Source organism: Lynx rufus, unplaced genomic scaffold, assembly GCF_022079265.1.
Source record: "Lynx rufus isolate CCGP_SWC_20201006 ecotype Redwood Valley unplaced genomic scaffold, mLynRuf1.p SCAF_2, whole genome shotgun sequence".
Lineage (NCBI taxonomy): Eukaryota > Metazoa > Chordata > Mammalia > Carnivora > Felidae > Lynx > Lynx rufus.
The window spans coordinates 34,385,837-34,402,632 of record NW_025814834.1 but is presented as its reverse complement, the minus strand read 5'-3'; the positions used below and the strand labels follow the sequence as shown (position 1 = coordinate 34,402,632).

Below are 16,796 nucleotides of genomic sequence, written 5' to 3'. Positions count from 1 at the left end.
TCTATGTGAATTCACAGAGATCTGATTGTTGATCTCTTACTAAGGTAACTATGATCAACGACACAGTATTGACACACAAAGCTACTGTAGGTACAAACTGAAATACAATAGAAAACCCAGGATGAGAAATCTTTCTTTCTTTCTTTCTTTTGAAACACAAATATTTTTATTTTTGAACCAAAGTGTATCCATGAACCAAATATGTAGTTTACAGAAATGTGACCCTACAACAGTGTGATGTGACCAATACCTTCATGTGGAGTGACCCTGGGCAACCTACATAGTGAGTTGAGCCTCACTTCCCTCAACTGTAAATTGAAAAGGTATAGTACCTACACTACAGGGTTGTTGACAGTATTAAATAAGATTTAGCTCCTAGTCCACAATGAGGATTCAATAATGGTAAAAACACCACCACTACCACCACCACCACTACTACTACTGATAGCAGCTAATACTTGTTGGGTATTTGGTATGTCCTAGGATAGATTTCTGCATTAGGAAGATTTCTCTCAGGTACAAAATACCTATCTTTCGAAAGCCTTCAGGTGACTTTCCAGTAGTGCTGTTTAATTTCTAGTTATTTATAATTCAATAAGATGAATTAATGAAAGCTGGAAAAAGTCTAAGTTTAAACAAATAGGAAGTTAAGAGCAACCTACTTTTCCTCAATAGGTATTCAAGTTTATTGTTTATCCTAAAGGCACCAAAGCAGTTGAGATTATGAGCATGGGTTATGAGAAACTGTCACTGATGCTATGCATAAACTGCCAATGACCAAACAGATTCAAAATAATCTGACTTAGAACATGAAGATTTAGATTCAAACTTTGCCACACTGAAGAAGAAAGTAGTAAAGAATTTTACACTTCAATGCAACTTCTGTTTTGAATATACTTAATTAAGTGTAGCCTTTTTACTCCAAAAACTTTTATGAAGTCAATGATCTGTCTTACAAATAATGCTATTGGGCATCATTACTGAATGAAAACTGACAGTTCCAGAAATTCCTTGGAATAGCACAGAACAATGCTGGAATATAAGTATGGGCATCTGGTATGTCAATGCCATAAGAAATACATGATAACTGCCATGATCTATATTTCTTACTCTGAAACCTCTTCTGAGTTGCCCCCCTGGTTCAGGAGGGTTTTGTCCTCTGTTTGTTGCAAACCAGACTCAAAAGGTTTTGCTGTCATGATGACACTTGAACGGTTGGACCCTGGAATGGGCAGCAGAGTTGGGAATGGGATAGAGCGGCCCCGTGTGTCATTGGCAACCTTGACAGTATCAAATACCCGTTTCTGTTGGGCTCTGTCAAAAAAGAAGTAGTATTCATTATTGCCACTGTCTACCACTGAAGTGCTTTAGAAAAGAGACACGCGTGTACAATTCATTGAAAATAAAACTACCCCGACTAGCCTCTAAATTTTAAGAGAAATTATTGGAAAATAAGCTTCAGAACAAGAGAACACTCTCACAAATGTGAGCACTATTGAGTCTTGGGGCTCAATTGGTTAAATGTCTGACTCTTCATTTCAGCTCAGGTCATGATCTCATGGTTCGTGAGATTGATCCCCACATCGGACTCTGCACTGGCAGTACAAAGCCTGCTTGGGATTCTCTCTCCCTCTCTCTTTCTCTCTGCCTCTCCCCTGCTTGCCTGCTCTCTCTCTAATAAATAAACATTTAAAAAATATGTAAAAAAACCCCAAATGTCAGCACTATGAGAAAAAAACTGAATACTAAGCAGATTTACAACTGAATTCTCAAAATACCTATCACTTTGGATTGTGGCTTCTTTTTAATTCCATCCCAGTGCCTGGGTAACAATACATGTGATTGTACTTACTTTTGTTTGAAGAGAGAAGATTCCTCATCCAAACTCAACTTTTTACGCATGGTCCCCTCAATCTCAGCTGCCAGGGATTCCTAAGAAAAAGAGTGTGAGATTCCTATACTGATTATGTAAGAAGACGGTTAGGAGAAATGGGTTATCCTTACATGAATTAACAGAGTCTCCAGGGTCCAATACTTTTGGTGTTACAATAAAAGAAAACACAAGAAAATAGGCACAGGCCAAAATGCAAAGAAAAAAGAAGAGGCATTTTGGAAATGTAACTTTTAAACAAGAACCAACTTCTTTTTCATGATATCTTTTTACAGGCGAGCAGTGGGAAAAACCAATATGATAAACAGAATATATTACCTACGTAGACACAAAAAACCAAAAGATCTGAACGGCTATAAACCAAGATGCCAATAATAATTCTCTGGAAGTCAGGATTTGACAGTATTTCACAATTTCTTTTTGCTTCTCTGTAATCTCTAACTTTTCTATAATAAACATGTATGGCTTTTATAATGTAGAAAAATCATTAAAGGAAAAATAAGCAAGTTTTCCTTTTCCCTGGTCAGAGATGAGGATTCAACTGGCATGAGTGCCATGCTCGGTGAGGCTGGGCTGACAATGGCTAGAATTGGAGATACTGGTGTGAACTCATGTTTTTAAATACATGTAGACAGATGAACATAAATATGGATTGGAACATAGATATGGATGTGTTTCAGTGGGTGTATGCATGAACATACATATATTTTCTAGCTCTATCTGCTGAGAGGGACTAGAAGTAATGATACTCTAGTGGCAATGGATACACAGGACCCAGATCTTGAATTCTAAATATCATTCCTCATTAAAACTAACAAGACCTCCTTGGAGAAATGGTTGACTCCAGGACTGGGACAGGAAAAGGGCAAGATGAACTTAAAGGAGATCATGCTGGCCATATCTGGGACAATTTAAGTATCAAAATAAAAATTAGTAATAATGGACTGTAATCCATTGACTAAAATAGGAAGAGTCCATACGGACATAACTAAATGAACAAATGAATAAATAAATGAGACAGAAAGGTTCTGACAAAAAAATGTTGATTAAGAAATGTTGAAAAAATGATGGAATTAGAAAATTACCATTTGGCAATCATCTTAGTAAAAACTGAGTCAGATATGAACCATCCCTAGGTGTTAAAATTAGCAGATAAAAGTTTGCTGAGAAAAACAGGATATTTAAATAGGTCTTAAAGTATCTTCCCACAAAATAGTAACTTTGATCACTTGGCTAAGGTAGCATCTGCCAATTTTCATCATTGTAAAGTTAATTAGCAACATTAATTTAATTAGTTATCAATTAACATTAACTTTAGAATAGAAAAAGTTGGCAGATACTACCTTAACTTAGTAAAGTTAATTTAACATCATCAGTAATGGGATAAATAGACAATGTGAGCCTCCTATTACAGTGTACTGAGAAGAACATGGCATTATTTCCGCCAAAAATAAATTGCCTGAATCTAATCATGAGGAAACATTAGAGAAACCCAAACTGAGGACATGCTACAAAGGTAATGAAAGGCATGTAAAACAGGCCTTTTGAAACAACCAAATGCAACATATCCTTCAAAGGATATTGTTGGGACAACTGGTAAAATTTAAACTTAGGGCTCTGTGGATGAGATGATAGTATTGTATATCAATGACAGTTTTCTGACTTCGACGGCTGTGGCGTAGTTATACAGGAGTGTCCTTGTTTATGGTAGATACACACTGAAGTATTAGGAGTTAATAGGGTGTCTCTTACTGTTAAATGATCCAGAAAAAATATAACAGAATGATATGGCAAATGTAAAATGTTAAAAATTGGGGAATCTAGATGAAGGATATATGAGAGTTTTTGTACTATTTTTGTAATATTAGTCTAAGTTTAAAATTATTTCAAAATAAAAAGTTAAAAACCAAAGTCTTGCTCCCATATTCTTCAAAAAATTACTATAATTTATAGTTTCAGTTTTTTAAAATATTTCACAGAATTGCTTATAAGTATTTACAAACTAGACTGTTAAAATAATTCTTTGAACCAATATTATAAATTCTGGCATAGACTCACAAGTTTTCATTAATCTCTTTAATTCAAATAATACTATATATTGATGAATTAAACAAACATGAATCCTGCCCTCATGGGGCTTACACTCTAACTAGCATGAAATATACCAAGAGACTTGAGATCTGTTGAAATAGGTTTTAGATGTTCAGAGTACTATTTGAATAAGTGGCATGTGGTGGGCCTAGGGTAAGGATGACCCAAGTTTAAGTAGCTCTATGGTACACAGACCTAAACCTAATTTCCTTAGGGTTCATCTCACATATTATAATAAACCCGGAAGGTCATCTATTAGAAGAAAGGCTACCATAAGTAACAGTATTAAGGTAGATGTAAATATACAAATTAAAGCCTAAATGAATAAATGACTTCCAGAAGCAAGGACAGAAACAAATGTTCTCAAGATACTTTATACCACCAGAAACCACATCACTCTCAGGACAATCTAATCTTAAAAAGTTTCCTTAAATATGTAACATCTTTCTCAGAAAAACTCACCCCAGAAAAAGCTCCATATGACTGTGAAAAGTAAAGATGAGCAGCAGGGCCAGATCTACTACGAAGTTCCTTTATTTCCTCTTGGGACTCATGTAACATTCCCAGACACTCCATATTCCTGTCTTGTAACTCATGCAGCTGAAAAAAAGGATGGTAATTAGTGTACTTCATTTCATTCTCAAAATGACAACAGGAAAATAAACCCCATTGGGATAAGTATTAATTTTATCCAGAGGGCTAAATAACCTCATGAAACAATTTCAATACAAAGACTCCAAAACAAACTAAGCAAGGAGAGTGTATACATATATATTTCAAGTCACCAGAATTAGGAATGTCTTGGCCAGAATTATACATAAATATGATTCCCGAAAAATCTGAAAGGTAGCTGAAGTAATCATAATTATTGTCAATTCAATATTTAATGCTTCAAACCCTTAAAAAAACTTATAGAGGAAGGATAATAGCTATAGTCAAGTTAGGTTTAGTATAATGCTATCTATGCATATTTTTAAATGTCACTCTGAAGTCTGTAAATGACAAGATCAAGCCTACAAAGTATTGTATATGATGCCAGGGTGGTCAATTATCCTAAACAAGTAGTTTCTTCTCCCTTATTTCAGAATCTTCTTTATAGTTAGATACATAAGCATGGTAAAAGAGTACACAATTTTCAGAGTATTTCTTCAAGTGTGGTGTGTGGAGTGGATCATGTAGATTCTAGACCCTTATTCTAAACCTACTCAATTGGAAACTTTTGGGGCTGGTGCCTGGGAGTCTCTATTTAGGACTCATTCTGCCAGGTGATTCTTAACGTATGCCAGGGAACCACCAAATTGTATCTAATACATAGAATTTTTATTTGGATTGAAAGCAAAAGATTTTTGGTATTTCTTCTGACATATTTGCAAAAACACTTATTAGAAATTATTTTAAAAACTGTTGGGTTAAGGTAAACTGGTAAAAGGGTCACATATTCCTACAGAATCTTATATCTATTAATCAAGAAAGATGTCATGTTATTAGTTTTAGGGACAGAATTTTTAAATTGCTTTACTTCTTAGATCTCATAATTTAATCTCTTGCTATTTAAAATCCAGTAATTACCTTTAATCATTCTTACTCATGAAGATGAAACAAACTCTTCATTCTTCTCCCCACCATATTACACAAGATAAAGGAAGATTTGATTACCTCCATTGTCAGTTGTCTTTGGGCATCTTTGGAAGCTTGTAGGTGAAGTCTCAGTTCCTCCTTCTCAATCACATGCTAACAACATTTTAAAAGAGACAAGTGAAGCCTTTCCATATAAAGTACAGGCTACTCTCTTTTTTTTAAAGACATCTTTTTTTTTTTTTTTTAACATTTATTTATTATTGAGAGACAGCAAGAGACAGACCGTGAGCAGGGGAGGGGCAGAGGGAGAGGGAGACACAGAATCTGAAGTAAGCTCCACGCTCTGAGCTGTCAGCACAGAGCCCAACGTGGGGCTCGAACTCACGAACCGCGAGATCACGACCTGAGATGAAGTCAGATGCCTAACCGACTGAGCTACCCAGGCGCCCCTTTTAAAGACATCTTAAGAGTGTCTGTCAGGGGTACGGTCTAGAGACCTATAAAAAGCTAACCCTTCAAAAGCCAAATGAGAGCAATAAAATGGGCAGAATACAAAATCTATTAAGGTATTCAGAGGACAATGATCATTTGTCAATAATTCACATCACAACTTTCTAAGGAAAATCTAACCCCACCTGGCCACAAGAAATAGTAAGTTGAAAGTAGTTATTCATATTTCACGACACAGAAAGACTAGAACAGTAATCAGATTAAAGCACTGTAAAGGGGTAGGGAGTGTGTTTATTTTGCTTAATGTATCTAGCACTTAGCAGAGTGCACGGTATGAGGCCAATGCTTAACAAACATCTGTTGAATGAATGAATGAACCTACTTCTTTAACTTTATGCTGAAGATCAACAATTTGAGACAAGAGAGAGGAGATCTCTTCTTGGTACCGAATCAGTTCATCACTCTTCCCAGATAATTCTTCAGTCATTCTGGACATTTGAGCATTTGTTTCACCTGGGAAACAAAACAAAAACTTAAAAATTAATATAAATGTAGGGTAGGTGTTGGCAAACTATGGCTTGTAGGCTAAATCCTACTTTGTAACAAACACTGGACAACATTATGAATGGATTTTTCTTTAACATTAATTTAAAAAATAAACCCAGATAACCAAGTAGAGGAAAATAAAGGTCCTTCTGAAATAGGCTAATACTGAGAACTGAATAGGAGGTAATGAAGCTAAAAGAGGTGACTTGTAAAGGCAAGCAAGCTAAAAGTTTTGCCTCAATCTTTTTCTTTATGAGGGACAAGAAGGCTGAAAAGAGATAGGTGAATTATATATGTTTGCAAGTACCAAGGCATAATCTCATTTATGTCTTTCAGAACTCTTCAGGGACATCAATAAAATCTCATAAACAAAATTAAACTTAACAAATTTAACAAAGGAACATTTCAAATGCAACGGTCACAATCTGTTAAAGCTATGGAGATGTTTCTGTACAAGAGAGACTTTCTGGGATACCTAGCAAACTGCGTAAAGCCTCTGAAAATCCTTCTAGCCTAGCATTCTGACAGGCACATGAAATAGAACCTTTAGAATTCCATGCAGGAAGGAAATTTTGCATATAAAAATTCTGACATCAAACTCAAGTGGCAAAACTATTTCTCAGTGTTATATACAACTATTTTAAAATTGACAGAAGCTCTATAACAGTTCAAAGGATACTATAAGGAGGCAGGAGATTGGGATCTAAGCTCTTGGGAAAGTCATTTCCTTTTTGTTTTTTAAGTATAAAATGTGAATAATGGAAGTGCTGATGGAGAAGATTCAACTGAAATTCTTTGTGGTTCTCAAAAATTCTGTTACTCAAGGGGCGCCTGGGTGGCACAGTCGGTTAAGCGTCCGACTTCAGCCAGGTCACGATCTCGCGTTCCGTGAGTTCGAGCCCCGCGTCGGGCCCTGGGCTGATGGCTCGGAGCCTGGAGCCTGTTTCCGATGCTGTGTCTCCCTCTCTCTCTGCCCCTCCCCCGTTCATGCTCTGTCTCTCTGTCCCAAAAATAAATAAACGTTAAAAAAAAAAAAGTTTAAAAAAAATTCTGTTACTCTAAGGTATTCTGACACCAACAGCCCAGACGAATTGGTATCATGTATCATATCTTCTCTTTCAACATAAAATGTTATAGATTTACAGAGAAATTATGTATCTTTCTCTAGTAAAGCCTACCTTTTTCTGATTTATTTTTAAAAATTATTTTAATTAATAATACATCAAACCAAAATATGTTCCTTCATAGACACATAGTTGGCACTCAATAAATACTCATTGAAGGTAAAGTTTTATGCCATCATTTAAGCCCTGGCTCTCCCACTTACAAGTTTTCTAACTTTGGCAAATCATATTCTTTATAGGACTATTTCCCCATTGACAAAATAAAAGCTTTGGCTATTTTCACTCTACCATGCTATAACTGATAGAAATATAGGCCTTTCTTTAACAGTGATGGCAATGTGAAATAAAACTATTTCTTAAAAGTACATATGGTATTTTGCTTAGACTGTCAGTAATTATTTAAAATTGTTTCTTGAGATGCCTCTACTGAAATCATTGATTTAACTTCTGAGTTGGTGAAATGCCATCAAAGAATTGCCCAAAAACTATGAAAGAAAACGCATTAATACATACGAAGTTCTTTAACACAGTCATTGACAAGTTGTTGTTCCTTCTCTTCATAGGTAATAGTTTCTGTCTTTATGTGACAAGCCTTCAAGAAAGAAAAAAATCAGTGTGTGATAATATCTTCCAATGCTTTACAGTATTAACTTAAAAAACCTTTAATTCTCATCTGAAGATAAAAGTTCACCAGCTGAAAAGGGAAAATAAAACCCAAAAAGCTTTATCTAAAGTAAAGATATGGGGGGGGCACCTGGGTGGCTCAGTTAAGTGTCAGACTCTTGATTTCAGCTCAGGTCATGATCTCACAATCGTTGAGACTGAGCCCCATGTTGGGCTCTGCACTGAGAATGGAGCCTGCTTGAGATTCTCTGTCTCTCTCTCTCTCTCTCTCTCTGTCTCTCTCTCTCTGTCTCTCTTCCTTACTGTCCCTTCCCCACTCATGTGTGCTCTCTCTTCTTCTCTCTAAAATAAAAAAATAAAAATAAAGATATGGGACAGGATATGACAAACATCTCCCCCTCATTCCTCTCAGGATCTTTGCACATGCCTACTCATTCTCTCTGATGCCTCCCCTCCACCATACTTTTCTGCCTGGCTAATCCCTAGTTTCAGCTAAAATGTCATTTAAGTAGGACTTCGATTCTCCCCCATTACACAAGTTCAGGAAACCCTGTAATCTTCCAACATAGTTCTTATCACAGTTATAATTATTTAGTTATTTGTGTAAACTACCTAACATATATATTCTGTGCTGTGGCTTTCTCTATTTCATCTATCAGTTTGCTATTATCCAGCTGTCAATGAATGGGATCTAAGTGACAATGAAAGGCAAATACACATGCCTTTGCGATCACCTCCTAATTGGAATGTCAATAGCAAATCCTTAGTTATGCCATATTTTACCTCAATACATGCACCTAAATCTTACAGCCTTAAGGTACAGGAAAGTGGGAATTCGGTTGAATATACCTTGGATCGAAGAACCATATTCTCCTCTTCCAGTTCCTTGAGTTTTTCTTGTAGCATGTCCAACTGCAACAAACCTTGAGATAAGCTAAAGGACTCATTGAGCCGAAGAGGTGTAGAACAGCTGGAATCAGTTTCACTCTCTTCAGAGGCAATAGAGACAATTCGAAGTAATTCATCTTTCTTGGACAGCTCATGCTGCAGTTGATTAACCTGCACATCAAAGGGCTTGATTTACAAGATGTTCTTTATTTTGCATTATTTACATGTAATATAGCTTTAATTCATGGAGCAATTGTTTCTCACCATAAAATAAAATTATAAAATCAGCTGGTAGATTTTATTGACTAAGGTAACAAGTGCTAAAAAGAGAATAATGAACCTCACATACTTCCTAAGATACAATGTTAGAGCATTAACTCCACAAAGACAGCTTTTTCTGTACTAGGTGAAAAGCCAATTTTTATATTCTATATAAATAGGAATGTAGGAGGAAATTTTCACATAAGATAATGATATATTCACAGTTAAAAACAAAACTGAAGAAGCTTTCAAGTGTCAGAATAGACCCCTCCTTCAAATTCTCATCCTAAAGACTTACACTTTAAAGCTTTTAAGTATAAATCTGCGTGACTTCTAGAAATAGTTCTAGAAACTATTTTTAACACAAAGGCTCAAATGTTATTAAACATAATGGCATTTATAAAATATTAATGAAACCAGATAGTAACAAATTAAAGGAAATTTGAAAAGTAACCATTCAAGTTAATAATAAATTGGTTCTCACTAAAAAATATTTACTGCATGAAATAAATATATTTTCAAAATTTCCTTTTCTTCTTGTTTGGGTTTCTGAATAAAGATGCTTCATTTGGGTATCTATTATTTAGGGTTATTTTTTCAAAATAAATTTAAGATAAGATCACACAGAAAGTCTACACAGAGGGATGAGGAAAAAGTGTTAGAATCTTAGCAGGGTGACACATGTATGGTAGGTACTGAACACAGTACCTGCCATATTTTTTTTATACTGACTAAGGTAGAGTCACTTGAGCACTTCTCTGTACAATAACATTTAATTTCTCTACTGGTTAGTTCAATGGCTGACAACAAAGTTAACATGTACTGGTGTTATTTATCTACCTATTGTTATCACTTCAGGGGCACCCAGAAAAATAAGCTTTTCTATTGTCCAGTAACTAATCATTTAATGCTATAAATACTCGATCAAAGACTTACTTGATCAAAGGCTTGTCCCAGTTGCTCCTCCAGAGCTTCATTCTGCTCAGACAAGACATGGTTCCGTTTTAAGAGAGCTTGTCCAATTCGAGCAGCTAGTTCCAGATCACGATCCCTCTGTTAAAATACCAAATACATCTTTTGAGTACATAAGAAATTTAAATGGCAGTTTAGAAATTCTGCAATTTTGTTCACTCACAAGGAATGTCCCAGAAAGCATCAACATTCATTTTAATGTCCAGATACCACAAATAAACACAGGGCTTGACACACATATAGTGTTTAATACACACTGGTCAAATGGATGACGGCCATAGTAATAAATGCAAGAGGGCATTTTTCTTCTTGATATCAAGTGAGATTTATTTTATTTTTTAGAGAGAGCAAGCAGGGGAGAGGGGAAGAGGGAGAGAGAGAATCCCAAGCAGATTCCACACCCAGTAGGGAGCCCAATGTGGGGTTTGATCCCACGACCCTGGGATCATGACCTGAACTGAAATCAAGAGTCAGATGCTCAACTGACTGAACCCCCCAGGCACCCCTAAATCAAGTGAGATTTACTGATCACCCTATTAATTACTCAAGAAACCCAACCTTTAAATTTATGATTTTGGGGAATTAAAAAATCAATACAGTCTTTAGAAAATGAGGATAGGGCCTGGCACAGAGTGAAAGCCCAACAAATATTTGTTGAGCATTTGTCTATTGGTAATGACACAGTACATATGTTGAAAAAAGTTCCAATTATGGGAAAGCTTCTATGCATTCAGAGCCAGAGGCTTAGAGGAAAGCATAATCAAGAGCCCTACTGTCAACTGTTGCAAGAATGATAATGTGAGATAAAAGAGGGGATAGCAGACTAGAAATTTTGAGGTTACAGGTTCTGCTAAAACATAAAGAAGGGAGTCTAAAGAAGTTGGTGGTAATGATGCAGGGAGGCCTATAGAATAGCCAAGCAAACCAAGAGTTACTTGTCCTAAGCAGATGGTGATACTTAGCAAGGGTGTAGGAATCCCATCTATGCGTTGGTGGTGAGGACTGTATCCTGTAGGATGAAAACTGTCAATATACATCTAGCTACCTTATATATGAGCATGGGTTCCACTTACATTAATCACTGTATACAGATAGAATTAAGCCTCTATCCTTTTGCTCTATAATACATGAAAAGAGGCAGATGAATTATCTCCAAATTTTCAAGGCCCAATGTATCTCATTTTCAATATAGGCTAAATGGCATACACAAAATCATTCTAGGGAGCTGGGGGGGAGAGGGGAGAAGGGTACTTTAAAGAGAAAGACAGTTTCAAGACGAACTGAAGTTGCAGTATAAGGAGATACCTCTAAGAACGCCATTTGGAAGAGATATACTATATATTAAAAATGTCACGGACAAAGTGAGCTCAAATAATAGTCCAAACTGAATGTAAAAAAGGGAAGATGACGCAAACTGCTGGTATTGATTTGCAATGGAGCTGCTTCTTGAATGGGCTGCTCTGCTCCAGGGTAACAGCAGGAATTTATTAAAATAACAAAAAACAAACAAAAAAACCAAAACACCATCAACTTTTTTTTTTTTGATAGCTTTTCTAGAATAAGAAAGTCAGCATCATTATAATAGCAACAACAAAAATTAAACCCTCTGCAACGTCATAACAATAAACTTTAGGAACCATTCTACTTTGGAATACCAGCTGTTCCATCTGTAACAACCTTATACAAAACAACCCAGAACAAAGACATCCTCCTTTTTCATTTGATGTGCAAACTTGATAGATGTTAAATGATCTTCAAGTTTTAGCTTTTTGTACTGGAGAAAGAAAAGATATATTCTTACCTCTGCCAGGAGGTGTGTAACCATGTCGATGTCATTGTAAGTTTTGGTCATCTGCTCCACCCTGTCTGTGCCTAGAACTGAGACAGTTTAAAACAACTGTTTATAGGATTTAGAAACAACAGAGAATTTTAAATATTCATAATAGTTGAAAGATCACAACAACCACCACCACCACACCAGGCTTTTACAAAAGTGCCTTTCAGGAGATTAAAAATATATGTGAAAATAGAAAATAGACACTCAGAAAACAGACCAATTATTACAAACAAAATATATATCATACAATGAATTAAAAAAGTATCAAATGATCATCAGGCAACCACTTCCTATCTCTTCCTCCCTCAATAAGATTAGAACTTTGGTCCACTCACATTAGGGACTGTGGCCCTGAAGAATGGATTAAATCACCAATTATTTTATACCCTAATCTAAATTAAAGTTCCTGAGGGGTGACTTAGTGAGGGGTTATGCTATTACAAATGAATTTAATTAGAATTCTGATGTGATTATCTTCAATATCTATGATCATCTATCATGTGAGCTAAAATCAATAAACAAGGAATAGGACTTGTAGGACTTTTTATAGTTCTGTTATGAGGCATAATCCTTTTTAGTTTAATTAATGATAATCTCTATCATATCTAGGCCTTTGCTATAAGATAAACTGTATAATGTACTATTACTTGCATAATTTAAGTCCAGTAATTCTGCATTAAATTCAAGAACTGTTGATACATTGCATATTATAGCTCCAAAGAGAATGACAAATATGACCCCAATGATTCCACAGTCACAATAAGCAATACCTTTAAAAAAACCCATTTTTTAAAATGTATATTTTATTCTTGAGAGAGACAGAGCACAAGCAGGAGAGGGGCAAAGAGAAAGGGAGACACAGAATCTGGAGCAGGCTTCAGGCTCGGAGCTGTCAGCACAGAGCCCGACGCGGGGCTCGAGCCCACAAACTGTGAGATCGTGACCTGAGCGGAAGTCGGATGGTTAACTGAGCCACCCAGGCACCCCAATAAGCGATACTTTTTTAAGCTAATGATGCTTAATAATAATAAAAAGAGATCTTATAATAAAAGAGAGATCTTTTCATTCTGGAGTGCATTACATGAAACAGATCTGTGTTTGATTTAGACTGATTTTACAATTAGTTTGCCTTGAAGTGTGAAAAAATAAGAGGCTTTAAAGAAGAAGTGCTGAATTTATGGATTTGAGTGAACTTGAATAAGTCACTTAACCCTTCCAAAATTCATATTCTGTATTTATAATATAGAGGTAATAACACTCATCTCACAAGGTCACTAGGAGAATGAAATACGATAATGTAATGAGCAGTATTAAAATACTATTAAGTGTTATACTACTGTTTACAGTTACTACTCTTTTTTTTTTTTTTTTTTTTTTGAAGTTTAGTAAATCATCTTTTTTTTTTTTTTTTTTTTTATTATGAAGTTTATTGACAAATTGGTTTCCATACAACACCCAGTGCTCATCCCAAAAGGTGCCCTCCTCAATACCCATCACCCACCCGCCCCTCCCTCCCACCCCCCATCAACCCTCAGTTTGTTCTCAGTTTTTAACAGTCTCTTATGCTTTGGCTCTCTCCCACTCTAACGTCTTTTTTTTTTCTCCCTTCCCCTCCCCCATGGGTTCCTGTTGAGTTTCTCAGGATCCACATAAGAGTGAAACCATATGGTATCTGTCTTTCTCTGTATGGCTTATTTCACTTAGCATCACACTCTCCAGTTCCATCCACGTTGCTACAAAAGGCCATATTTCATTTTTTCTCATTGCCACGTAGTATTCCATTGTGTATATAAACCACAATTTCTTTATCCATTCATCAGTTGATGGACATTTAGGCTCTTTCCATAATTTGGCTATTGTTGAGAGTGCTGCAATGAACATTGGGGTACAAGTGCCCCTATGCATCAGTACTCCTGTATCCCTTGGGTAGATTCCTAGCAGTGCTATTGCTGGGTCATAGGGTAGGTCTATTTTTAATTTTCTGAGGAACCTCCACACTGTTTTCCAGAGCGGCTGCACCAATTTGCATTCCCACCAACAGTGCAAGAGGGTTCCCGTTTCTCCACATCCTCTCCAGCATCTATAGTCTCCTGATTTGTTCATTTTGGCCACTCTGACTGGCGTGAGGTGATACCTGAGTGTGGTTTTGATTTGTATTTCCCTGATAAGGAGCGACGCTGAACATCTTTTCATGTGCCTCTTGGCCATCTGGATGTCTTCTTTAGAGAAGTGTCTATTCATGTTTTCTGCCCATTTCTTCACTGGGTTATTTGTTTTTCGGGTGTGGAGTTTGGTGAGCTCTTTATAGATTTTAGATACTAGCCCTTTGTCCGATATGTCATTTGCAAATATCTTTTCCCATTCCGTTGGTTGTCTTTTAGTTTTGTTGGTTGTTTCCTTTGCTGTGCAGAAGCTTTTTATCTTCATAAGGTCCCAGTAATTCACTTTTGCTTTTAATTCCCTTGCCTTTGGGGATGTGTCGAGTAAGAGATTGCTACGGCTGAGGTCAGAGAGGTCTTTTCCTGCTTTCTCCTCTAAGGTTCTGATGGTTTCCTGTCTCACATTTAGGTCCTTTATCCATTTTGAGTTTATTTTTGTAAATGGTGTGAGAAAGTGGTCTAGTTTCAACCTTCTGCATGTTGCTGTCCAGTTCTCCCAGCACCATTTGTTAAAGAGGCTGTCTTTTTTCCATTGGATGTTCTTTCCTGCTTTGTCAAAGATGAGTTGGCCATATGTTTGTGGGTCTAGTTCTGGGGTTTCTATTCTATTCCATTGGTCTGTGTGTCTGTTTTTGTGCCAATACCATGCTGTCTTGATGATGACAGCTTTGTAGTAGAGGCTGAAGTCTGGGATTGTGATGCCTCCTGCTTTGGTCTTCTTCTTCAAAATTCCTTTGGCTATTCGGGGCCTTTTGTGGTTCCATATGAATTTTAGGATTGCTTGTTCTAGTTTCGAGAAGAATGCTGGTGCAATTTTGATTGGGATTGCATTGAATGTGTAGATAGCTTTGGGTAGTATTGACATTTTGACAATATTTATTTTTCCAATCCATGAGCAGGGAATGTCTTTCCATTTCTTTAAATCTTCTTCAATTACCTTCATAAGCTTTCTATAATTTTCAGCATACAGATCCTTTACATCTTTGGTTAGATTTATTCCTAGGTATTTTATGCTTTTTGGCGCAATTGTGAATGGGATCAGTTTCTTTATTTGTCTTTCTGTTGCTTCATTGTTAGTGTATAAGAATGCAACTGATTTCTGTACATTGATTTTGTATCCTGCAACTTTGCTGAATTCATGTATCAGTTCTAGCAGACTTTTGGTGGAGTCTATCGGATTTTCCATGTATAATATCATGTCATCTGCAAAAAGCGAAAGCTTGACTTCATCTTTGCCAATTTTGATGCCTTTGATTTCCTTTTGTTGTCTGATTGCTGATGCTAGAACTTCCAGCACTATGTTAAATAACAACGGTGAGAGTGGGCATCCCTGTCGTGTTCCTGATCTCAGGGAAAAAGCTCTCAGTTTTTCCCCGTTGAGGATGATGTTAGCTGTGGGCTTTTCATAAATGGCTTTTATGATCTTTAGGTATGTTCCTTCTATCCCGACTTTCTCAAGGGTTTTTATTAAGAAAGGGTGCTGGATTTTATCAAAGGCCTTTTCTGCATCGATTGACAGGATCATATGGTTCTTCTCTTTTTTTTTGTTAATGTGATGTATCACGTTGATTGATTTGCGAATGTTGAACCAGCCCTGCATCCCAGGAATGAATCCCACTTGATCATGGTGAATAATTCTTTTTATATGCTGTTGAATTCGATTTGCTAGTATCTTATTGAGAATTTTGGCATCCATATTCATCAGGGATATTGGCCTGTAGTTCTCTTTTTTGACTGGGTCTCTGTCTGGTTTAGGAATCAAAGTAATACTGGCTTCATAGAATGAGTCTGGAAGTTTTCCTTCCCTTTCTATTTCTTGGAATAGCTTGAGAAGGATAGGTATTATCTCTGCTTTAAACGTCTGGTAGAACTCCCCTGGGAAGCCATCTGGTCCTGGACTCTTATTTGTTGGGAGATTTTTGATAACCGATTCAATTTCTTCGCTGGTTATGGGTCTGTTCAAGCTTTCTATTTCCTCCTGATTGAGTTTTGGAAGAGTGTGGGTGTTCAGGAATTTGTCCATTTCTTCCAGGTTGTCCAATTTGTTGGCATATAATTTTTCATAGTATTCCCTGATAATTGTTTGTATCTCTGAGGGATTGGTTGTAATAATTCCATTTTCATTCATGATTTTATCTATTTGGGTCATCTCCCTTTTCTTTTTGAGAAGCCTGGCTAGAGGTTTGTCAATTTTGTTTATTTTTTCAAAAAACCAACTCTTGGTTTCGTTGATCTGCTCTACAGTTTTTTTAGATTCTATATTGTTTATTTCTGCTCTGATCTTTATTATTTCTCTTCTTCTGCTGGGTTTAGGCTGCCTTTGCTGTTCTGCTTCTATTTCCTTTAGGTGTGCTGTTAGATTTTGTATTTGGGAT

General features: G+C 36.3%; 1 protein-coding gene across 3 annotated transcripts in view; it reads right to left on the bottom strand.

Moving 5' to 3' along the window:
• TRAK2 (trafficking kinesin protein 2) overlaps positions 1–16,796 on the bottom strand; it is a 69,905-nt gene that overhangs the window by 10,332 nt on the left and 42,777 nt on the right. For all 3 annotated transcript variants that reach the window (XM_047082684.1, XM_047082682.1, XM_047082683.1), the window contains 9 exons: positions 12,227–12,303; positions 10,390–10,506; positions 9,154–9,363; positions 8,194–8,272; positions 6,393–6,523; positions 5,639–5,713; positions 4,445–4,582; positions 1,853–1,932; positions 1,111–1,314 (listed from right to left, as the gene is read on the bottom strand). In XM_047082684.1, the coding sequence (XP_046938640.1) occupies positions 1,111–1,314; positions 1,853–1,932; positions 4,445–4,582; positions 5,639–5,713; positions 6,393–6,523; positions 8,194–8,272; positions 9,154–9,363; positions 10,390–10,506; positions 12,227–12,303 (1,111 nt within the window). The remainder of the gene's footprint in view (positions 1–1,110; positions 1,315–1,852; positions 1,933–4,444; positions 4,583–5,638; positions 5,714–6,392; positions 6,524–8,193; positions 8,273–9,153; positions 9,364–10,389; positions 10,507–12,226; positions 12,304–16,796) is intronic.